At 37.0% G+C, this 25,654-nt stretch overlaps 1 protein-coding gene across 3 annotated transcripts in view; it reads right to left on the reverse strand.

Moving 5' to 3' along the window:
* Positions 1–10,174: 10,174 nt before the first annotated feature.
* Positions 10,175–25,654, reverse strand: part of KHDRBS3 (KH RNA binding domain containing, signal transduction associated 3) — a 98,921-nt gene continuing 83,441 nt past the window's right edge. For 2 of the 3 annotated variants that reach the window (XM_027645682.1, XM_027645683.1), the window contains 2 exons: positions 17,817–17,875; positions 13,897–14,508 (listed from right to left, as the gene is read on the reverse strand). In XM_027645682.1, coding sequence (XP_027501483.1) covers positions 14,417–14,508; positions 17,817–17,875 — 151 coding nt within the window. In that variant the 3' untranslated portion in view covers positions 13,897–14,416. Of the gene's footprint in view, positions 10,925–12,930; positions 12,988–13,896; positions 14,509–17,816; positions 17,876–25,654 lie in introns of those variants that run through there. The other variant, XR_003528051.1, reaches the window with a different exon arrangement.

Genomic DNA, 25,654 nt, shown 5'->3' on the forward strand with positions numbered 1-25,654 from the left:
GGAAAGAAAAAAGGGGGAAAAAAAAAGAAAAGAAAAACTCCTGAAAACAGGAAAGGCAGCAATCTAAATATGAATCAAAAGCTGCACAACCCACAGACTCAATGGGAAATGAGATGATAAATACCTGGCTCTGGATGAACGTTAGAAGGCTCAGCAATATGGTTTACTTGCTTCTTAAAGGAGGAAGTGCAGGGTGAAAATTAACACAGTTGCTGGAAATCTAGGAGACAGATAATGAGCTTCACCAGAGGCTTAGGAGGTGTGGATGGATTTGCCCATAAAGGAATTTTGCTACACCTAATTAAAGCATTGGTAAATGTAAAAGGCACCCAAAGAAGGAACATTGAAGCAGTCCCTGTGAGGCTCCCAAATTGCTGCTCAAACCAGGAGGAGAACAGGTGATCTGTTAGTACTTTCCCTAGGTTTTCAGTCCTCAGAAATACCTGTTTTGCACAGCTAGGTTTTGCCTGACCTGCCTGGGTGGCAACAGTGTCTCACCCTGTCACTAACCTCCAGGCCTCTTCAGTAAAGTAAGAATCTTTGGATCATAAAGGTTGGAAAAGACCTCCAAGTTCATCAAGTTCAACTGTTAACTCAGTACCGACAGGTCCAGCAGTAAATCATGTCTCCAAGCACAAATCTACATGTTTTCTGAATGCTTCCAGGGATTGTGATTCCACTGCTCCCCTCGGCAGTCTGTTCCAACACTTGACCACCCCTTCAGTGAAGAAATTTTTCCTAATATCCTATTCAGGCTTAAGTAAAGGATGTAGACATGGGTGAACAGATGCTGTTGAGTTCCACTGAGAGTCTGATCTATACCAACAACAAAACCACCATCTCCAAGAATCTGTGAGTCAGTCCTGCGACTCCTATTCACTGTGTATCGACCCAGGGTCCACCAGCCTTAAGTACTGAGACATTCAAACTGATCTTGAGCTTTGTGTGGTAAGCAATGCTTAGCTATCTCAGTCCATACTGTGATGGTAATTGCTGAGTGATGTTTCCCTCTCCACATCTCCACCCATATGCCTTTGTCGTGTTTTCTCCCCTTTCCCAGTTAGAGAGGGGGCTGATAGTGAAGCTTTGTGGGCCAAGGCCAACCCACCCCAGTCATCTCCCCATCTTTATTCTGACCCATGAGCTTAAGAGACACATCTTTTTTTTTTTTTTCTTTTTTTTTTTTTAAATAACCATAGCAGCCCCGATTTGTAAATATCACAGAATCACAGAATATGCCAACTTGGAAGGGACCCACAAGGATCATCAAATCCAACCATTTGCCCTGCACAGGACCATCCCAAGGAGTCACACCATGTGCCTGAGAGTGTAGCCCAAATGTTTCTTGAATTCTGTCAGGCTTGGTGCTGTGATCACTTCCCTGGGGAGCCTGTTCCAGTGTACAACCACCCTCTGGGTCAAGAATCTCTTTCTAACATCCAACCTAAAACTCCCTGACACAACTTTAGGCCATTCCCTTGGATTCTGTCACTGGTCAACACAGAGAAGAAATCAGGGCCTGCCCCTCCTCTTCATCCACAAGGAAGTTGTATGACTCAAATGACACAATTTTGAACTCTATTTGCTTAAAGACTACTGACTTTGGCCACAACAACCCCCTGCAGCGCTACAGGCACAGAGTGGCTGGAGAGCAGCCAGGCAGGAAGGGACCTGGGAGTTTGGATTGACAGGAAGCTGAACAGGAGCCAGCAGTGGGCCCAGGTGGCCAAGAAGGCCAATGGCATCCTGGCCTGGATCAGGAACAGTGTGGCCAACAGGCCAAGGGAAGTGATTCTTCCCCTGTATTCAGTGCTGGTGAGGCCACACCTCAAGTACTGTGTCCAGTTCTGGGCCCCTCAGTTCAGGAAGGATATTGAGGTGCTGGAGCAGGTCCAGGGAAGAGCAACAAGGCTGGTGAAGGGACTTGAGTACAAGTCCTATGAGGAGAGTCTGAGGGAGCTGGGGTTGTTCAGCCTGGAGAAGAGGAGGCTCAGGGGAGACCTCATCACTCTCTACAACTACCTGACCAGAGGCTGTAGCCAGGTGGGGGTTGGTCTCTTCTCCCAGACAGCTATCAGCCAGACAAGAGAGCATGGTCTTAAGCAGTGCTAGGGGAGGTTTAGGTTAGATATTAGGAAGAAATTCTTTGCAGAGAGGGTAATCAGGCATTGGAATGGGCTGCCCAGGGAAGCGGTGGATTCTCCATCCCTGGAGGTTTTTAAGATGAGACTGGATGTGGCACTTAGTGCCATGGTCTGGTAACCACAGCAGTGTTGGATCAAGGGTTGGACTTGATGATCTCAGAGGTCCTTTCCAACCCAGCTGATTCTGTGATTCTATGACTTTTAGTTGGGTGAGTAGTCTAAATCAAAGCTGTAAATCTTCTAAGACTTGTTCCATTCTAACCAAACTTTATTATGGCCAGGAACTTAAAATTCTGACTGTTGGGTTTTTTTTAAAGATATAGATGGATGACTGCCCACTGGACCTAAAATGCGGCAGGTAGTCAAATGAAAACAGATACTAATCTGCAATTTGCTGTTTTTTCTGGTGTGTTTTTTAAATACTAAGAAACTCCTTGAAAAATAAATGCCTGCATGTAATTGAAAGTGTTGCCTGTTCTCTAGATGTACCTGTAGTAGAACAAAAGATCTGCAGGGATGATTAATCAGTAGCACTGTTCCTCAAGCACTGTCTGATTAACAGCATTTCCACTTACAGAGTCCTTCACTGGAATTAGCAGAACAGGGTTTCAGCAGTGAAGGACAATAATAGGTCTGGTGTTGGAGAAGCATAAGGAAGTCAACACTTTCCTGCTGACGTAGGCTGATCATTGGGAATTTACTTCTAATCAGCTCACTTACAGTCTGTGTTTGCACAGGAGAGAAGACAGAGGAGGGAGCACAGACTTCATCTTTAGTGTGTTTATCCATTACTAAATTAATTCTATTACTATATAAACAACTGCAATTATTTCAAAAGTCATTCATGTGGGTCAGGAAGGAGGTGTGAGGTAAAAACAGGCAACCAAATGAGGCTCCTAGCCCAGGAGGGGCATGCCCTGATGTTTCTCAGGAGAGACAAATCATACTTTGCACGCTGCTCTGTCTCTCTCTTCAGTGGCTTTCTACCACAACTGCCTATAAAGGAACCTAGAACAACTACAGGCCAGACTTAAGATCACCTTACCTGCACCCAAAACCCCTGAAACACAGAAGCCTCAATACACACTGACACTGTGCAGATTGTGTTGAACAGAACTTGTAATGGTCCTAAAGCCTGTTGGCTGAGGGAGAAATAAAGATGTGCACAATCTTTCTTTTACCATGATGGACTTGAGAAGAAAAAGTAACATGAAGAAAGTATGTGGAGTATTTTTTACCTGCTTTCTAAGCTTTTTTTTAAAGAAGGAAAAGGAGGAAGAACCTGTAGAGGCTTAGGTTCCTCCCAACTACCTTCATTCAGGAGCTGGGTAAATGGTGACTAGTACACTGCCCCGAAAGAAAGTCATCCTTTAAAAAAGCACATTTTTTGAAAATAAGTTTTAAAAGAATTTGTTTTTAAATGAAATAGTAATTTTATTCCCAATACACATTTTTCTACAAACCAAATTATCCTGGGAAAATTTCAGTTTCTGAGGAATATTGCACCAATATGGCACCAATGACAAACTTCAGGCTTGTTTTGGCTGTTCTTCTGTATAGTGCAAAATGATCATGCAAAATTATCTACCTGCATCACTACTTCCTTAACAGAACAGCATTTGAAACTTAGTGAATTCCTTAAATGTTATGAGCCACAGAGGTATAAAGCCTTACATTTTCATTAGCAGAAGTGCTGCATATTTTCTGTTTCCTCGTTAAAAGATTTCCTGCATGTATTCCAAACGATAGATAAGGTTATTTAAACAGTTCTGGATAACTGGGCAAGCACACAGGAGGTTTTTATTTTCCTTCTGTGTAACCTTTAGTGGTTATTAGTGGGGGTGGATAGTAATATTTCAGAAAATAGACCAAAAGAGGAAAACTTTTACTTCCCGTTGTTCTGAGTATTTATGCACAGAAATTCACCTGATTTTTCTAGTCTTTAGACTTTCCTTCAGAATTTAAAACTTTTCTTTAAGTAGCAATTAACATTTATAGCATAACCACAGAATCACTGAATATCCTGAGTTGGAAGGGAAATTCCTTCTTATACAAGTCCTCTCAGCCAATACTCTAGCAAATCTTGAGATTTAAGATGCCTAAAAACAAAAACATGTGGCCATGTTTAACAGGCGGCTGTGGAAACAAACACTGAGCATGAAAACATCCTAATAAATGCATATGCTAAGAAGGCTGTCAGAGAAATGCTTGGAGTAGAAGCCATCAAAAGAGAGTCTGTATTTTCCGCTTACAAGCAGAGCATAAAGCTTTTGCCTAAGGAAGGATGGACGGAGAGAAGGACAAACAGCAGGTAAGAAACATGGTTATGTACACCTCTCACTTACTCCTATTTGGAATAGTCCCCTCTATTTGGGGGACCTCAGTGCTCCCTACAGTTACCTGAAAGGATGTAGCCAGGAGAGGGTCAGTTTTCTCCCTGTTAACAAATGCTAGGACAAAAGGCAACAGCCTTAAGTTGCATCAGGGGAGGTTTAGATTGGATATTAAGAAGTATTTCTTCACTGAAAGGGTGGTGAAGCATTGGAACAGGCTGCCCAGGGCAGTGGAAGAATCACTGAAGTGTTCATAAACATGCAGGTATGCTGCTTAGAAACAAGGTTTAGTGGTGGACTTGTCAGAGCTAGATTAACAGTTGGACTTGATGATCTCAGGTCTTTTCAAACCTCAATGATTCTGTGATTCCATATTGTGGGGCAAACCATGTCTTCTACACCCACTGCTATGAGAGTTGTCTCCAGTGATTTTCTCTGGGTATCTATTTGTTCCCAGACATTATCAATTGCTGCTGTTTTCAAGGTATCAACAAAGCTGGTTTTGGAACAGAAATATGAGTGGGACTCAACATTCTTCACTTCAGACATCTAAGGCTTAAATATCCAAATAAGTTTAATCACCAACATGAGTCAAGGGGGAAGAAGCAGGTACTTTCAGAGGGTGAGTCAGTCCCTTGAGCTCAATGTATTTCTCTCTCAAAAAGTTGATTTGTCCTTTGAGCTTGTTTCTCTTGGTTGATGATAAGCAGAGCCTGGGTAAACAGTCAAGAATTTGTCATCTGAGGTAGATATATAAGTCAGAATGGATAATTCCAGACTGTTTCTTTAACAAAATTTAGATCCTTCTATTGACTTAATAAGTGGATGCTGTTTATTCAAAAAGTATAATTTGTAAGGTAACCACAGTAATATCCAAAATTTTTAAATGTAGCTTGCTTGAAGAACAAGAGTTGTGTTGGTATGTCATCATCAGCAAATACCGGCTTACATTGCTTTCAGTTTGTAAAGGCAGTAAGACATGCACAATAACATACACACAAAATGGAGTATTCATCCTTGCTGATAAAAGGAATTTTGATCATCTTAACTCTCACAGATCACTAGTCAGAAAACCAGTTAAAAAAAAAGTGTTTTCTTGTGATGATTAGAATTATTATACAACAATCACTGATCCATGACTTTCAAGTTCAGACACAGTTATTAGATCATTCAATCTCACTGCTATGTAGGAAAACCAACAGAAGCCGATTCTTTTGCATGTAGCCTGCTGCTGTGGTTAATCACTCTCATTCGAGTCTAATTTCTCATTTAAGACTGCAGAGTTTTTACTCAGTGTTAGTTCTTATTTTTTTTCACTACTAGAGTCATTTAGTACTTGTTATTTTCTCCCAGTGTGAGTGATTGTAAACCATAATCAAGCTTTTTAAGACTCTCACAGCAAGATATCATCTTCTGTCCTTTGAATTATTCTTCTGAAGAGCCCTTACCAAATATGTTAAATTATGTACACACGCATATAAATATTATTCAGAAGTTCACAAAGTGACCTTTGAAAGGGGTATTGATCGTGGCATTTACAAGTTATGTGCTTATATCTTTGAAGTATATCACCAAAAATTAATGAAGATATTCCTACTATGTGAGGAATTCCAATGCCAGACCACATAAAAGTAGAAAAAAAATGTTAGTTACTGCAGAGAGCTAGGATGCATCACTTCAACTTCCTAACATCAAATATGCTTAAATCAAGAGTTAATTCCAGGGAATAAAAACTGGAATACTCTAAAAAAACTAGCCAAGAAAAAAAAAAAAGACAACTTAATGAATAGCAGCTATTGCATGGCTTCCCAAGCAAGCTCAGGGAAGGTATGCTCTAGGATGTGGAGGTCTTCCTCTTCTATTCCAGAATTTGAAATCCAAGACAACTTTTAGGATTTGGCCTGCTTTTAAAAACCTGTCTTCCCCACTGCTCACCCAGTTTCCTGTTGTGCAATCTGCTTACATTATTTTTTCAATGTTCATTTCCTCAAACCTCTAATTAGTGTAATAAATGCAATTCATGGTCACCACCTCAAAACATTCCACAACATTTTTCCACAATCCCTAATGCATTCATGGCACAGTTCTTTCAAGAGAAGTAACTGCCTGAGGATCATCTCTGCTTTCTTGATTTATACTTCCTTAATTCTGTCAGTCTTAGAGGGACCTTGTTTCTGATGTAAAAAAAAAAAATACAGTCTTCAAGTGAATAATGAAAAAAACACACATACTTTCTTATGAATATTCTGTATTAGAAAATCATCCCTGGAATATTTTAAATATCTTAGGGAATTTTCTGTTTAAACCACTTCAATTTAGAGCCTCAAATGCTATAAAAAAGTGAAACTTTTGCTAAACAGAATAAGGTCAATTTTCACAGGTGGGTAATTCTGATAATCAACATTAGTCAGATGATTTCCAATATGCATGCAGACAGCATTCACTATACTTTAGATATTTAGTAATCTTATTTGATTTCAAGTTGTAATTAACTACCTTGAAAGGGCAATTGAATTCTTTAAACTGTAAATATTTATATTGTAATATAACATTCCAAAATGATTTAGCAAAAGCCCAAAGCCATGAATGCATGTTTAGCAGCATAATTCCGTAGCAATCTCACTATTTGAAGCAAGACCAGCTTTACCCATTGATTTTTGAATTGGTAATTGCATTATCAGAAGAAAGAACTTAAGAGAGAAATGTATTTATTTTCTTTTTTAATATAGCCTTAATAAGAGTAATTCTGTGAGATGGAGTCTACATATTTTCTCTCAGTAAGAAAGACAACAAACCTCCACACTAAGAAAACCCAACTCTTAATAGAAGAGTGGAAAAACATAGTAAATAATCAAATGAATAAAAAGTGTTTCATGTTCATGAGATGTTTCGGGCATAAAGATCTTTCACAACCAGATCAACAGCAAGAGCACAAATTATCACTTACTCTTTTGCCATAGAAGCCAACAAACTATTGAGTTCACAGGTTACTGCTTGAGTAAGCATTTGGAGCAGTTCACTATGTTTTGTGTAAGAGGGAGAAAAAAAAAATCAGTCTATGGAGGTCAGAAAAAAACCCCTACAACTTCCCTTTATCTTCAGAAAGGTGCTGAAATTTCACTTCAGGTGAAAATTCTTTCTTGATTCTAAGCTATTTTACACCAAATGGTTCTAGGCATAAAAAACTGGTTTAGTATTTAGCTCTGCAAAAGCAGGAACTCAACTGCAAGGATTGATTTATATTTAATTTTACTCTGGGTAGTAAGATCAGAATCTTGTTTAGTCAGGAATTCTAGCTCAGTGGCTTTCTATCTTGAAAAAGCATAAGCTATTTTGATTACTGGATATATAGATTCCTGATAAATTTTGTCATAAACCTTTATTAAACATATACTATTTTAATTTCACAATTTCAAGTACATCTTTGACTGAAAAGTGAAATTTTCCTTTAAGCCTGTTCCCTGATTTGCTATTTTTAGGAATGTCGACATTTCGTACTTTTTTAATACTTTCCCAATGATGAACCTAAAAAAAAAACCCACACAGCAAAGCAGCTTTATTTCAGCCTTTGGCTACAGCTTAAGCATCTTCAAAATCGAAGTTTGCCAGAGACGTTCTCTTGACTTGCAATCATGTACAAAACCTGCCTGAAGACAAGGGTCAACACACAATGAAGTATCTGAGGCTGCACAAACATTTATCTTCGCAATATCTGCTTTAATACTAAATACCTTCAAAAATTTCCATTACCGAAGGGGTTTTTCTTCTCATTAAACAAATGCAGTTGTCTTGGGCAAAACTGCTGAGCTTGTAAAAATAGTTCTCAGCCCCTTCATCCAATTAGTCTTTCTCATAAAATTAAAAAGTCAAAGATATTCTGATTCTTGCTGTGCATTTACTTCAGTTGCAACAGCACTGGTGTTCTTGGACATTGGTAACCTGGAAACTCTGCTACAACTTTGGTCTTTTAGCACACATTTGTGAACTTACTACAAAAATCCAATTATAATGCTAAAATAGTTTTAAAAAAATGGCAAAGTTCTGGATGGGGAAATGGAAGCAGAACCACTCTTAAGAACAGATTTGATTCTATTTATCCCAAATCATTTCAAATTTCTATTGCATTTTGAGCTTTAAACTTCTAGTTCCTTTGCCCAGAAGGATGAAGTTCCAATTTGAAATCCATGCTCTGCAACATCACTTAGAAAGATAAATGACCTCAAAGTTGTTCTAATTCAAACAGTCAGGGGACATTATTTCATGCCATTTATTACGTATCTAAATGTGGGGACATCCCCAAGACAGCAAAGACACTACTGGAAATGCTGTGATGCAGACTGGACAATTAATTCGAAGGCAGGCTTATGTCCTTGCCCAAAACCTTTTAATTAAGGTGATGTCATGGAGAACTGGTATCATGGAACTGTCATCAGGACTGTCCCACTGTAAAGTCACTGCAGCACAGGCAAGATGAATGTCTATGTATGCTCTTGAAGTAAATGACAGAGCTACTCCAATGAGTCCCAGATTTCACTCAAAACACAACCACAGAACATTAGTTTTTACCTAGTGATAATAAAACCCAGCAGAAATGGAGTCATAGAATCAGAGAACAGCTTGAGTTGAAAGGGCCTGAAGTCCAGGCTGCAAAGGCTGGAGATAATCAGTGCTTAAGTTTTCAGTGAAATAAAGCAAAGTACTTGTAACATAAACAGCTGGATGGTCTGCAGTCAGCCCACCTCGACTGGAACCCAGTGGTTCCTGTGTTAGACCACTCAGTAATGAAATAAGATTTCAGAAAAACTATCATATTTGTGAAATATTTTAATAAGTGACTATCAAAGCTAAGTCATACTAGCAAAGTATTTCAGTATTGCCATTAAGGAGCTCTGTCGTTCACAACTCCAGAGTGGAAGACTTGATACTTCACTCCTTGAACTGTTCATAGCACTCCCCAAATGAGCTTGTATTGGTAATCCTGGTGTCCAGTCCAAATTACAGCAAGTGAAATTGCATTCTACTTATCTAAATTCCCCACACAGTATCTATATACAGTTTTTATATTTGGCCTGCATTTAAAATGGTATGTGCTGTTCCACTCCAGAGGCTTGTGCCTGTCAGTCTGAAGGGAATGATTACTATATATCTCCTGCACTTTTTCAAAGGGTTTTTTTGATTCTGCTTTTCATTTATTTAAATAATTACTATTGCTTGCTGTGGAAAACACTTTAAAAATGCAGTTTTAGCACAGTAAAAGATGACAGTAGGGAAAACTTCTCCAGATTGAGAGATCAGCTAATAAAATCACCTTAAATATTTGAAGTTTAAAAATATAGATTTTTTTTTTATGGTCAGTTTATTCCAGGTATTAAAAATTATCTCTTACTCAAGACTCTTTGATTGATGACACGGTTAATAGGAAATCCTAATTTTAGCCATATCCCCATAATGTCAAAGCCATTTTTCAATGGTCAGTATATGGAATTAGAAGTTATGAAAACCTGTTAAAGAGGTGGCATTTTGGTGTGAAATTATCATCTTATATTGTTTATTTTCAAAACAGAACAAAGAACCAAATCATACTTTTGTTAGGATGAATTTGAGATTCAGTGAAGAAAAACGCATCAGACGGAACCATAACAGAGGAATGGAAACACACGTGCTTTGCAAGCAGTATTTAGGAAAAAGAACACAAACTAAATTATCAGAGTTTTATTTCTGTTAAAAATTATCACAATCACAATTAATATAAACCAGAAAGCACTGAGGAAACATGACTGTTGGATACAAGATTTATCAAGGTGTAAAAACCACATCCAAGACTCTACTACTAGAAAACCTGTGACTGTGTATTAGAGAAAACATTTCTATGCATCAAACACCAAGTGAAAGAGAATAAGCAGCATAGTATAATTGACAGGGATTAAACACCTTCATGCTTTTGAAGGTGATGGAAGTTGGAGCATCATTTCTACCCAAGAGTCTTGTTTTAAGCAGACTTGTTTACAATCAGCTATTAGGAAAAGCCTCAGCATAAACCACCAATCTTCATTTTAACTCATCCATGTTGTTCATACGTTAGACAAGCTATTTCCAGAAGCATTTAAATTCTAGTCATGAGACTTCACACACTCTCTAACACTTGCTGCATAAGGCTAAAAACAGTCACTAAAGGAGCAGAAGGAACGGGAGGTCGCGTTATTGCTCGTAACAGGAACTTAGATGGAAATTTTTTATTGAGCTCCAAATAAAACATTGTTGCATCACTATACAGTTAAGAGTTTAAATATACAATTATTTTAAAAAGTGTATACTGTTATACACTTTAAGGCTTTAATACAAGAAATACTGGACAGGATTTTCACACTCCGTAGCCTCTCGGTGATGTCTGGGCACACGGATAAGTACAATGCTCTAAGCAGTCCATAATTAACATGGCAGAAGTTCCTGAAAGAGAGCAAAATACAATTTATTTGTACATATCCTAAGACTGGTGACCATGAATTCTCTGAAGACTGTTAAGATTATAAGCTGTGGAATCAGGCAATTATGCATATAATTAACGTATGTAGATTTATGGAAACCACTGCAGAAACTACCATTGAAATTCAGTGCAAATGTTATAAAAAGGTTCAATAAAGGCAAATTAATGATATGATTAATTATAACCATTGACATTACTTGCTTGACTGGTAACATACAATAACAGACTAGTGTCAAAGTACAAAACCCTACTAGAATGAAAACACACTTATAGGTTAATTTGTCCCCTATATTGATTTATTTTTTTAATTTAGAGACCTTCTCAGATTATTTTTCCTCTCTGTTCAAAATCTAATGGATTTCACTTTAGGGATTATAGAAACAAAAACTCACAGGAAAAATGCAATAGCAGAACACTGCTAGTGTATGCTATTTTAGGAACTGTCAAGAGAAGTTTTGCACTGCAAATACATAGTTTCGAAGAGTATCTACTATTAACTGTTTGAACTGATGCAGTTTATAGAGTGCACAGCTCTACAGGACATGATAATTGATACCTTTTGTTTTTTAAGAGGTATGAAAACACATTTTCTTAGGAGAAAGAAAGATTTCAAGAGTTATCAACATGGAGCTTTGGAAGCAGGAAGACTTAATTTATATTGTGAAACCATATGGTAATCATTCAATTATGCACCCAAACAGCCTCTGCTATCAGGGAAACACACTTTTCCCCTGCCAAAAGGAACTTAAACCAATTTAAGTTTCTGGACTTCAAGGCATAGTAGCAGAGAAGTGGCACACATGCTTGCTGATACATTCATCCTCCCTTCTGAGGGAGCCAAGAAAAGATGGCATTAAAAAAAAAAAAAAGAGAGTTGAGCTGACAGTATAGAACACTGAACTCACTTCTGAATTCACTTATTTATCTACTAGTCATCCCTGCCACTAGATACTTTAGTTTCAACCCTTCAAGTTTCACTGTATATGTTTAATATAACACTTGATATTTGCAGATGAATGCTTCCTATGTAACTCATCATACTATGTGATTTAAGATGTGAACAGAGATTTTGCCAATTCTACTATATTTTTAAAAGATATTTATATATTCAGTTTTACCATAGCAGTTCTAGCAGCTGTTATTAAATCTTTGCCCCTTGAGCCCCAAAGGGCAGAAATCTTCTCCAAGCTCTCCTACCCTTAAAGAGTCCTTTGATTTAAACCCTTAAAACACTCAAAACTGTTCTAAAGCCATTTTGTATGCACAAAAGGTTCCTTCAGGATGTGACAGCAGCCTCTTAAATTTACTGTGGTATACAGAGGCAGTGCAATGTATGCAGTATTTCACAGTACAAAGCTCTATTTATCTGAGCCTTGTCAACTAAAGGCACTGAGATCATGACGTTAGCAGGGAGAATTACCATTCCAAATAGAAAAAACCCCCTTATTTCTATTTAAAATATACACCACCTGAGCATAAATACAGTTAAACAATAGAGTCAGCTATTCTTCAAGCTAATGTTTCTCAACGGATTTGTTCTCCTTCAATTTATGCCAAAAATCAGTCTGCTAACTTGTGCAGAAATGCTTGACTTGGAAAATCAGTCTACAAAATGTGTTTTTCAAGTTTTAGGTATGTTTGTTGACCAGATTAGAGTTTAAAATTCCCATTTTAACAGTACTAGCATCAAATTACATATATTTTCTTCAGCTTCCTCTGTGCAATGAAATATTTAATTGGTTGAAATGTTATCATAACTATGTATACCTTTCAATACACAGCCAGAGGAGTGTCCACACACTGTGACAGCCTAATGTCCTGATTAAGGGTAGCTTAAAACTATTACTTTTCCCACCAGAATTGAACAGAGCCAATGATACTTAAGGTCTTGTGCAGAATTAAGAATTAAGGACCTGATAAAAGCTTCATTATTTATTTAATAATTTCCCAGATGAGTAAAGATACCTACCAAAGCATCAGAAGATTAAGGTTTTTGTTCTCTTGGCTGTCCAAAGAGGTGGGTTTCCTGACAAGAGAGGAAAAAAGAGGTAATTTTACTAAAGTTCAAAGAATTTCAAACAAAAACTAAAGAAAACAATGTAAATCAAACTATAATTAATAGAAACTTAATGCTTAACAAAAAGCATTTGTAATGTTTAAGTTACTAGAATTTATGTAAAAATAATATATTACAAACTACTGGTTATGAGGTTTTACAGTTGTTTAATAGGGAATAGTTTGTCCAAATTTAACTAGCTAAACTAAGGCTTTTTAGATTACTGATACAAATTAAACGTTTTAAAATGAGAATTTAGGTGTCCTCAAAGCTTTTCCTACATTCTAAAAGGAAACTTTCTAAGTTGTAGCCTCCCTGTTTTTATTGGTTATATTGAGATAACTTAAGTGAGATTAAAATCTAATTTGATTTATTTACCTTGGCAAATGAAGACCGTTTTAAGGGTTACACATCCTCTGCCTCTGACGAAAGCGACCTCAATTAGTCAAGTCAGAAAGTCTTTAAAAGCTTTGTGTTTATTGCTTCCAGCACGGAGCGAGGTGGTCATTAACGTATCAAAATTCTCATAAAAATTCCAAAGTTGCACTAGTGAAAAAATGCTCAACAAGATGAAAACTAGTCACATCTTTTCCAGAAAATTCATTAGCTATTTTAAACCATTTTTTTAACAAAAGTATTTTGATTTAATGTGGCACTCAAGCAGATCCATACCATTTGGATACTTTAAACAGCATTTATATCTACTGTGAGTATATAGAGAGATACATTTAGGTTTAAACCATTTTGTTTTAAAAGAAGTTGCGCAGTGTTTAATATGAGCCTTTTATGCTGATCACTGTTAAACATTTCTCCCTGTTTACTACTATTTATGAAGTTTTATTATAAGATAAAGCATAAAATTAATCTCACACACACTGATTTTTCTTTCAAAAGTTTATTTAGTATCAAGCAAGGGTAAAACTTTGCTTAACACTACAGAACATTTCAAGACTTGAGTTACAAAATACCACATTATTCGCATTTGTAGTTTGCTTTCCTTTTTATTCATGTTTGCAAAGAGAAAATCTAGCAAATGGCTGAAAATAAAAACTAAAAACTAAATTGTTGAAAACCTTTAAAATAAAAGGCTACGCTTACGTTATAAAGAATGGACTAATGTATTTAGTAAACCTATTTTTTGTTTAATGCTAGTTAATCAAAGGTTATTTTTTTGATCACCTATTTTTTCAAATACAGTTTGGAAATAACAAAGTTCCTTGTTTTACATATCTTTCTGTCCAGGTTTTTCTTTCAACAAAATATTTTAAGGTTCAGTCCATCCATTCAGATTTTTTATGCACTTTGAGTTAATAAAAAGGGATTGTTCATAGAAAAAATTACTTTGAACAGTATACAGGACTGGTGGAGATTGGATATTTCACAACATCAGACAGTACAATCAGTATCTGGCATATGGCTGGTCTCTGTAGACTCCTTTTGTTGTCCGTGCAGAAGGTGTCTTGTGTCGTGAGTTGGTCCATTCTTCTTGCCCTACAAGAAAGGAAAACATGGTTAGACCCCTTCCAGTGTTCTCAGATGTTGCACTTATTTTTCCCTTATTTAACTGTTAATTAGATAACCACATTCTGCTTACCAAAACCGGAGTGTACAAAGTGACGTCTAACACTTGAACCAAAAAATCTGGGTATAACACATCTATATGAGCCACCCCATAATGATTTCTCATCACATAAGAGCAGAGAATGTGATAAGCTAATGGCAAAGATATTTAGGGCTCTGGCATTCAGCTGGACCTGCTTGTTGCAAATGCACAGAAGTGTCGGCTCCAGTAGCAGACCTATCAATAATTACACTGGGATTAAATGAATGGAGGGTATGAATTATGTATAAGCAAATAAGATGCCCTCAGAAATAAGTTTCTTTGCATCAGTACCAGTTTAGACCTAATCCAAAATATGCAACCAAAGCCTCAAGTATCACTACAAACACCTGTGGTTTCTAACATCCTAAGGCCAATATTCCATTTCACTGTAAACACACATCTCGTCTAAAATGCAAGAAACAGGAAGGCAGATTATAAAAGAAATTAAAAGGACAAGGAGTATTTTGACTATAAAATAAGTTTGTAAAAAACGTGCTATATTTAATGCTTTATAATCCTACCACCTTTTAATGGTAATAAATATTAAAAAAGGTAGCAAAATTATTATCTTAAATGAGAGTCAGACCTACTGTGCCAAGCATTTACAAGAGGGAAAACACAGGACCAAACACAGAGTATAATGAAACAGTATGTAGGCACATTTAAGCAAGTAAACAAATCAGACTAGTCAGGTAGTTAAAAAATAAAATGTATAACTGTTTATATCACCCCCGCAAAAAAAAAAAAAAAAAAAAAAGACAAAAAAAACCCAACCCCAAAAGTAAATAGACCTTAAAATAGTGTATGTGTTTCCATAGCTACTAGAATTGCCCTGCCCTCAAATGCAATTCAGAAACTAAGGGTGGAATCCAAACCTATGGTAGACTAAAATGGAGGCATCACTTTGCTTTGTAGTCAAAAAGAATAAAATCAAAGAACTCCCTGAACACTAAGGAAATTTGCTCCAACAGGAAGTATCTGAAATTAGGTGAAAAGAATCCCATACATCAAGGGTTAAGTTTCACCATCTCCTCACAGAAGCCTCATCCTAGCTACTTTTTAATAATGTAGGTGGTTGCCTGCATAGTCCAGGTTATAAATAATACTTAGGTGGTCAGGACATCTGCCTAGGAGGTAAAAGGAACAAGTTCAAATTTGGTGTAAGGCTGAAAGAATTAAACTTGCACCTCAGGCAAGTTCCATGGGAATCTGATAACAAAATAACACACATGAGAATCAACCTCTTGTGCTTCCTCATTGCACAGACTGCAAGGTTTATATTAAAAAAGAGAAAGAACCTGAGCCTAATAGTAAGGGCAGCTGACTGAGGGGAAGAACTAATATCCTAGCTCTTAAACACCACTGCAAGGAACTGTTCAAATGTAAAAAGCTGTCTTGGCAACAGTTTAAGGGGTATATTTGGATCCTCTTAGAGCAACTGGTCAAATCAGTAGGGTAACGAGTTACCTTACTGTTTATCAGTTTTCATTTTGGTGCTGTTCAGGGCTCCAAATCCTAAAAAGATTGATATTCGTCCTATATTCCCTGGATTGTCACCTGAGTTTCTCAGAGGAGGAAGTTCAAGTACCTCCTGGGAATCTGAGTTCCCTCCTGGTCAGCACGAGCCAATCATCTGTTCATTATGCAGTCTTAGGAATTTTAGTTTGAGGTACCTAATGTTCTTTATGTAGAGATTATTAGTCTCTAACTCTGCATTTAAAGGATATACTTGAATGTCAGCTAGTTAAGAAATAAAATGTATAAGTGTTTATATGTGCAAAAACTTCAGTGGCTGCAACCCATAATTATTCTTCAAGGTATTTATAGTCTTCCTCTCAACTTGAGTAAATACATCACTTAATATTCTGAGTGGCTGTGCTTTGATAAATAGAAAACCAACTTTAAATGCAAAAGCAATGAAAAATCCATATTTCCAACCTTGAATACCACAATCCATATTTTTCCCCATCAGTCTATCTACATTAAGCAGTTTCATACATTTTCACCCCCATCAATTTTGCATTAATGAACTAGTCTTATAAGTATCAGGCTTATAATGGCAAACAGTTTATTTTAATGCTGAAATAAAGATTTAAGCTATATATCTATCAACACCAACTGAAAGTGCTGGGGGACTGAGGAATTCCAAATGACCTTCTTTTGATAAACTGACTTTCCCCTTAAGCAAAATAATTAGTTTAAGCAGATGATGTTGGGCAAACTACTGGATTAGGTGCATTTATCACAACTTCGTTGAGGTCATTTTAGTTTTCAGCAGGAAGCACCCAAATGGAGTTAGAGAAATAGACCATGGAAAATTTAGTAGAGCTCTAAAATCATTGAAGCATTCATTACCCAGAATCACAATTTTTACACTAGTTACTAACAACCCTCAGATGTTTGAGATTTGAGAAGCCTAGATTATATTTCTCTAATCTCCAGCCAGAGATTTAACATTTATCTCTTAAGCAAAGGTGCCTTTTAACATGCTTTATGCTTCTTTATAACAGATTTCTTTAATTAAACCTGTCACTACCCGACTTCTGTATTAAAAAAAAAAGGGGTCTTTACCACCAGCATATGTTTTTTGCTTCATTATGCATTGTTTTGTCTCTATATAATATACAGTAACCCATTGCCCTCATGACTATTAGCTACCTAAAGTACTTCCCTAACCTTTACATAATGACTCCCTGCTTGATTTCCCAAGACTGATGCATGAAAATGAACTAATACAAAAAGACCATACAAGACTAAAACACACTCAATTAGGTCCTGATTCAGCTGGGAGCTTCAGCATATTCTTACCTTGTACCAAGTCTCAATGCCAGCTACATCACACTAGAGGCATTTGCTTTGGGCAGCCAAAAGTTCTGGAAAAATGTCCTACACTCCCATTTTTCTCTTTAAATCTCATTAAATGTGACATGAAATGGGTGCTTGCAGCATGATTTAGATTTGATTTTTTTTCTATTTCTTTGATTTTAGTTTCACACAATTACATTATCTAAGAGACCTCAGAGACCCCTTTCAGTATTTTTCTCAATAAGCACACAAGGAGCTCTGTGACAGCACAGGAATCCCTGAGCAGCTGTTATCCACTGCAGAACTGAGACTTCCCTTATGAAAATTGTTCTTTGATTATGTTTTTCAAGAGTCTTACTACTGTAGTCATTCAGCTCATAAAGCCACTCACCATAAGAGTCATATGTTTCTTCACTCAGGCCGTGACCATAGTCATAGTAATCTGCTCCACTGTGGGGGGAAGAGGAAAGTGGAAAAAAACAAGAAATAAACCAGTTATGAGCAGCAATGCTTATTACACATTCCACCTTTGAAAAGAAGAAATCTTGAAGGATATAGACAAGCATCCATGTGACAGTGACAACTGAGGTTCTACTTGTTCATTACTTAGAAACCATACTGACTTTCATTTAGGATTTTTTTCATCACTGAGCTCCTTATTCACTTTGTAAATGTGGATATGGGAATTTTGTATTTAAAATGATACCTATAGTTTGGAAGGCTGAAGACCTTATAAGCATCAATGAAAGAATCAGAGGTGTAGGTACTGAACCAATTTGTCATATAAACTCCTCTTCATTATCTTCTGTTGCCTAATATTTTGCCTCTGGACCTTTGAATTCACTGATAGAAATGTAATAAAGGACAAGCAACTTGCTGACTAGAGGGTTATATAGCTGCTATACCTGTACAAGTTCCAATGTCTTCAAAACAACAGATGTGCACAAATATAAATGCTATAATTTTAACTCTCAGGCAGGAAATGAAAATAGGAACTACATTACAAGCAGAAATATGTAGTTTTTAAGATTCAAAAGTATGTATGAATACCATAACCATGACCTAAACCAGTCTTACATTTCATAATGGCATTTATATTTTTAATAAGATCTCTGAATGGAAACTGAAGAACAATCCTGGTTATATACTATTCCATTATGGTTTCGTATTTCATGTAAGTTTGGCTAGGGGTAGTGTTTTACACAGTTCACAGGACATCAACAGCAAGTGCCTAAATTGTTTCTTTCTAACCACAGCCAGACTCAGGGCTAATGGTATTTGGAAAATACTCTATAAACTTTAGCTACCAAGTCATTACCTCTTGAGTGAGAAGGAAATCACTAATATATGATCACTAGCAAGTATTTACTAATATTGACAAAATGTTTCTAACAAGAGATTGATTACTAACAAAGTAAATACCAGAGAGAAACCCCCCCCCCCCCCCAATTTTACAGCCTTAACGTGAATTAGCAGGTAAAGTATTTATATAAAACAAACATCACAATCACTTTTAAACTGACCAAAGACAATTTGTTGGTTTTGGGTTGTTTGTTGTTTAGTTTGGTGGTTTTTTTGGTGTTTTTTTTTTTTGTTTTTTTTTTTTTTAACTTAGAAGTTTTACATCCCACAAAGCAACCAGGACGGAAAAAATACAGTTGTGGTGTGTGCAAACGCATATATAAAAAAGTCTGGGTGAGTATTTTTTATTGCTGGTATAGCACTTCCTAAACAAAAACTTTAACAGAATGCACTATGGAGACCCATAAAAATATCTATACAACCTAAATGTTATCTATAGTTTCTCAGTCCATGTGATCAGGACCCCAGAATAACAAGGGTCCTGCAGTAGCCAGTGATCAAACAGTATTTATTCTGACAACCAACTTAAAAGTGACATTCACTGTCTTTCCACACAGTACTGGATTATTTATTTTAAGGCTGTCATTGAGTTTAGAAGTCAACAGCAGCTGAGCCCTCTTCCTGTGTCTGTCAATCCTGTCAGAATGACTTTGCAGTGTCTCATTTAATAGATCTGATATATCTATTAAACAAAAGACTCACTTTACCGCACATAAACTGCAAAACAAATAAGCATCAGAAAGGAAGAAACCTTTTACTTATACTGAAAGCACATCATAACCCATCTTTATTAACAGAGAAGCCCCTCAAAATTAATAATCTGTCCAAAAGGTACAAGTTATAATGGGAAGTAAAGCTGCCCAGTGCAATTCAGTGTTCTCTGCTCTACTTCATTTGTGCTCTATGAGCAATGACAACCCTCTCCATTCAACTGCATGTTAAACAAACCCAAAGCTTCACATGAGACAACTTAAAGACTAAGACCCAAAAAAAGGATACATACAGATGCTGCAAGAAATTCTATGTAAAAAAACCCCAAAACTTAAAAGAGTATTTTTTGTTTAATCTGCAAGAGTCTGAATAGCCCATGGAGTTCACAACCAAGACCAAAGGTAACTGGGGGTGAGTTTTTTTTTTTTTTTTAGTGCTGTAAATGAAGTTACAGCTTATATATTTTTCTTTTTTAAAGCAAATCACCTGCTAAAACAAAAAGCCAGTCAAAGCAACCTGCAATACCAAACTTCTAAATTGTAAATTTTAACTCATAAACTGAGATAGTTGAGGTCAATTCTGATGTGAAGATTTAAGCAGCTATATTAAACAATTCTTCCTGTGGACAGTAGGTATGTTACAAACTTTTGTTTTAAAAGTATCCTTGACATTTAGATTCTTTTTTTATATCTTTTTTATATATGTTCTCTGACATCTTAGCATTCTGACTGAAGATAATTTAAACTATTTCCCTTGAAATTCTGCAAGGAAAGCCCTTTTCATAGAATCATAGGAAGGCTTGGGTTGGAAGGGACCTTAAAGTTCACCTAATTCCAACCCCCTGTCACAGACACGAAGACTAGATTAGGCAGCTCAGGTTGCTCCTCTTCCTTTCATTTTGTCTCACAGAAAGGAGAACAAATCCACAAAATCAGTATATTTTCTTTAACCTTGTGTGACTCCCTCCTTTCAGAAAAAGGAAAAAAAATGACATGGATCCTTTCCTTTTTAACCCAGCAAGACTAAATATGGAACATTTGTGCTTGAAGGTTTTGTTTTCATATGTGAAATGTCTCTTTGAGGCCATTTTCTTAACTTTTCCTTACTTCTCTAAGCATCTATTCTTTTAGATGAATAATTGGATTACACAGCATAGCCAGTTGAGTTTTCAGGCATCTTTGTAACCATGAAGGGAAAAGGCAGAAATGCAAGCAACACTAGAATATCAGCTGTGACTCCGATCTTTTGTACATAAAGAGCTTTTGCTTATAACCCCTCATATTTAACTTCTTTTGTATTCTCATTCCAGTACAATGGTTTTGGACTGTCAAGAGAGAAGACAGAGGTGGCAAAGAAAAAATGCTTTGATTTTCCCCATCACCACAAAAACTCAGAACCACTTAATGCTATGGAAGGATTAGCAAGTAACAATAAACTTAAGTATGTTGTTTCTAATTGCTGAGGGCTGGGCAGTAATCCTACAATGCTTAGAGAAAGTATGAAGTGAGGTTTCAGTAATTTAAGTATGGCCAGGGGGAAGTGTCTGTTTTCTCTGTTAGAGAAACAGCCTGAGACAACAGAGAGGAGCAAGCTCAGATTTTAGCCCTGCATCACTGGTGAAGGAGAAATGCTTCTCAAGGGCTTTACCCAGTGAAACAGAGGACTGGGAAGCTTTCTGCCATTTTTCTAGAATCAAGTGCCTTGAAATACTTCAATTTAGAAGTATTCAACATAAGCCTTCAAAGGTCCTGCGGAATATGACCTGAATTTCTCAGGCCTTTCTGCAAAGCTGATTTGTTTCTGAAAATGTATTGATGAACCATAATAGAACAAATATTTATGAAAAAAAACCCAACAAATAGGAGTAACTGCTCTTGACACGACGGTTGAGCCTCAAGGAGGCTTTATACTATATAAACGATTAGCTTATTCTTTGTAGAGAATATTCTCTTGGGACAGATATCAACAGAATGGTAGTTTCAGCCTAACTCTCATGGGTCCCTCAATACACGACAGATATTGAGGTGCTGGAGTGAATCCAGAGAAGGGCAATAGAGTTGGAGGACGGTCTGGAGAGTAAATCATGAGGAGTGGTTGAGAGAGATGAAGGTGTTTAGTCTGGAGAAAAGCAGGCTCAGAGGGGAACTTACTGCTCCCTACAACCATGTGAACAGAGGTTGCATGTAGTGAGGTGGGTGTCAGTCTCCTCTCTCAGGCAACAAATGACAGGATGAGAGGAAATGGTCTCAAGCTCTGCCAGGGGTGATTCAGGTCAGACATCAGGAAGAATTTCTTCACTGAAAGGGTGGTCAGGCATCAGAGTGGGCTGCCAGGAAGGGGGTGGAGTCACCATCCCTGGAAGTGTTCAAGAAATGTGGATATGACACTTAGTGCTATGGTTTAGTTGACATGCTGCTGTTCAGGGAAACGTTGGACTTGTCTCAGAGGTCTTCTCCAGCCTTAATGATTCTATGATTCCATATCTGAAGAGGTCACTAGGTTATTTTTGGGATAAACCCAAAACAGGCAGGTGAACCACACAGCGCAAGTGTACTTCCAAAAACGCACAAAGGAAGTAAAAACACATTGTGATTAATTCATGTGATTGCCACAGCTCTTTAAAAGATGTCTGTAACAAATACAGAGTGGTCATTATGCCATTTCTGCGTTTGAAACAGAAGTAGTATGTGGCATGGAGCCTGATTGCTAAGGGGAGATTAAAAGGTCTCTGATTGAAAGCTTTTAGCTTACTGGAAAATCCCAGACTTAAGCACTGACAAGCCTGGCTCTCAGGTTTAAACACTGAGTGATCAGAAATTTTCTCTGACTTCAGTGATAAAAAACCCAGCTTTAGCAACCAGTTCAACTTCATGTAATGCTCATTAGGGAAAAAATGACCAAAATTTGTTTATTCCTTTGCACATTAGGATCAAGTAATTTTGGGACTGATCCCTTCAGGCATAAGCCAGGGCAGCTTCAGAAAGTGGCAATAAAATCCTTACAAACACTAAGGTTTCCTTTTGTGCCATGAGCAGCTCCCCAAGATCAGCTTTGTCCTTCTACAGTGTTGCACAGAACAGCAGCAAAGTAGAAAGAACAAATGAGGATCTCTCCTCTAACAAGAGTTCTTATATGATAGACCCTGACCGATATGATCACATCTGAAGAGAACTCCTCCACAAGGACAAGCCTCTTTCTGTCATTCCTATCAGATCATCATGCTCAGCTGCTCCTGATAACAAAAAGCATTCTGCCAACAGTAAACAGGAAGAGTGTCCAGGTAAAAATAACTGCAGTGAAGCTCCCAACTCCATAACTGTCTTGAACACTGAGCATCTGCTCTCAATGCTTCTGTGGATTCACTGGAACACCATATTCTGTAACTCAGCTTACAGGACAGTAGAAATCCAGGATGTCAAGAGGAGATTCACATCTTTTCTTGCATTTTGTATATACATTTTTATTTAATGCCCAGTTCTGCTACTTCTTAGAAGTTTCTTTGGTACATACTCTCATCCCTGCATCTCAGTCTGTATAACAGATAATCATCTCAGAAAGCAACTGAGACCTGTATGTGAGAGCTTTTTAAAACACAGAAAAAATATGCAATCTTCCTTAAATTATATCTCCTTGTACTCTCATACAGGTAATACAAACAGCAAATCTATTACCTTTAATCATAAAAGATGACCAGAGTGCCCTCTCAAGGATTCCCTTAGCTATCATTATTTAGAAATTACTTTTTATGATAGAAATTGCAAGAAATTTGACTTCTGATCAGTGAAATGCCCTCAGAGGCATCTGCATTCTGGTGCTATCTACCAGGCACAGAATTATTTCTATCTACATATTTCTAGTAAACTCTACACAGTTGCCTAAAGTAGTTTTACCATCTGAAGTGTCCACTTGTCACTGTCTGAACTCAATTAGTTTTCCCACCTCATCCTCACTACATTCTCAAGTCCCTCTCTCCAAAGAGGAAAAGAAAATGGCAAGTAGAAGTAGTAAGTGACACATATGGCACAAATAAGGCTTCTTAAGAACAGCAGCAGGAGTTACAGCTTTACCTTGAAACTCTGAATAGAATGAAGCAATAATATATTCCAGAACATGAGAAAGGCTAAACATGTTAATGTCAAATATTCTCTACATAAATAAGAAAGCATCAGCAGAAAAACCTAAAAATTTAGATTGCATAGAGCCAGCATTTTGGTTTGGCCTGTGAATTAGAACCAAGCCCCAGCCACTCCACACCATGTCTGTCTGGTTTGCAAAGCAGGTTGTGAACTGGTGTCAGACAAAACTAAACTGGAAGTCTTAAACTATCCAGATATGTACAAACATGTTCCAACTCCTAAATGGAGAATAAAGACATGAACCAACATCAATGTTAACATCAGAAAAAGATGTATTCTCTTCCCTTTCTCAACAGACAAGATTATTTAGGACAGTGGAAGCAGCAGAGAACAGTGAAGATCTGAGAGGTATCAGACAAAGAATCTTGAAACTAGTCATCGCAATACTGAAAAGAATTGTGGGTGTTATTCCATCTAATTCTTGGTTATCCCTCAAGTCTTCCATAAACGTTTTTAGAGATCCAAAATCAGGTTAGTTGTCACAAACTAGAGTACAAGACCACACTGCCTCTAATACACAGTCATCCCCAAAAACTGCACAGATGTTATGTCACCACTCCACTATTAAAAATACTGCTCCAGAGGATGCACATCAAAACTTATCTTTTTAATTTACTGAAGGAACAGTACAACTTTCAACAGCTTTCTATAAATCTGGGGCCTTATTCATCAGCTGGAATTGAAGAACATTTGAGAGAAAAGCTATCATTCCATCATCAATTTATATGATTATAATTCAAAAATAATAAAAGCGCCATCAAGGAATACATTTGATTAAAAACAGATTGGATTCAATTGTTTTCAGGGCTGCATAATCATAAGCATCTGAGAGATCTTAACAGCAATGCACTGCCATGTTCAAGATCTTGCCAGTGCTTCCCTTACACAGCAGGGAACAAACCTTGCCTCTCCAAGTACAGGAAGGCAGATCTCTTCCTCTTCAGGACAATTCAATCCATTTAATTGCAAATGTTTCCTGGAACTCACGTGAGCTCCACTACTTCTATCTATGCGTACATTTCAGGTGCTTTATGCACAGCTCTCATAACGCAATTACACAAAGATGAACCTGGTTATGAAGGTTACTGACTTCTGAGGTTACTAATATCCTGCTTTTCATTGTCTGTCATCTGAATTATATAAAAATTCTGCTTAAAAGTACAATTCATAACTCTCAATATTTCTACTTAAATAAAACACAAGGACAAACAATTAAAACCATTATAAAGTGTCCCTGCATCCATCTCCCACTTCTAAAGTTGCCCAATTAAACAGGTATTTCCTAACCAACAGAAAGCAAGACTTTTCTTCCCTTGAAAGAAAACTGAATACAACAGAGTAATCAGAGAGAAAACTGCAACTTTCAGTTACTGCCAGTAAGCAGACACACTATATTGACTGTCAACCAGCAAGAGTGTCAAATCTTCATCTACAAAAACATGTTGTCTGACAAAAATCTGTTCCGAACTGATGCAGTCTGATTCAACTAACAGACACTGGCTTCAAAGTGTGAGTTTCCAGAGAAGTTCCTTCTCTACTCCACAACAGGGGAAATAAGCCTTCCCGATATATATTCTTCACTATCTACTGGCAAGTGTGAATTTATGATATCCTTTCTCTAGTCTGGAGAGTCTATGTAGTCTCTTTCCTATCCTGGTATCTCAGTCAAACTGGTAGAAAGTTAATTATTACGCAACACATTTTTAGAAGTTATTTCTAAATTGATAACTTTAATTTGGAAGCCTGACTATCCATGTTTTGTCCCAAAGTCCGTATATACAACATCTGGTGAGGCCAAGCATCTGGATATTCTCCTTCCACTGTTACTTCAAGGTTGGATGATGAGGGTATTTTTTTAAACATATCGTAATTAATTTGAAACCCTCATATAATTATTTCTAAACTATGATTAATTACACAAGTTACCATTAGTAACTGCAAAATAGCATTTCAATATTTAAAAAAAAAAAAATTCACTTTTAATGAATTTTTCCTCCTATTTAGTACTTGCTTGAAGATC

The sequence above is a fragment of the Corapipo altera genome, unplaced genomic scaffold (assembly GCF_003945725.1).
Source record: "Corapipo altera isolate COAL_440 unplaced genomic scaffold, ASM394572v1 51, whole genome shotgun sequence".
Taxonomy (NCBI): Eukaryota; Metazoa; Chordata; class Aves; order Passeriformes; family Pipridae; genus Corapipo; species Corapipo altera.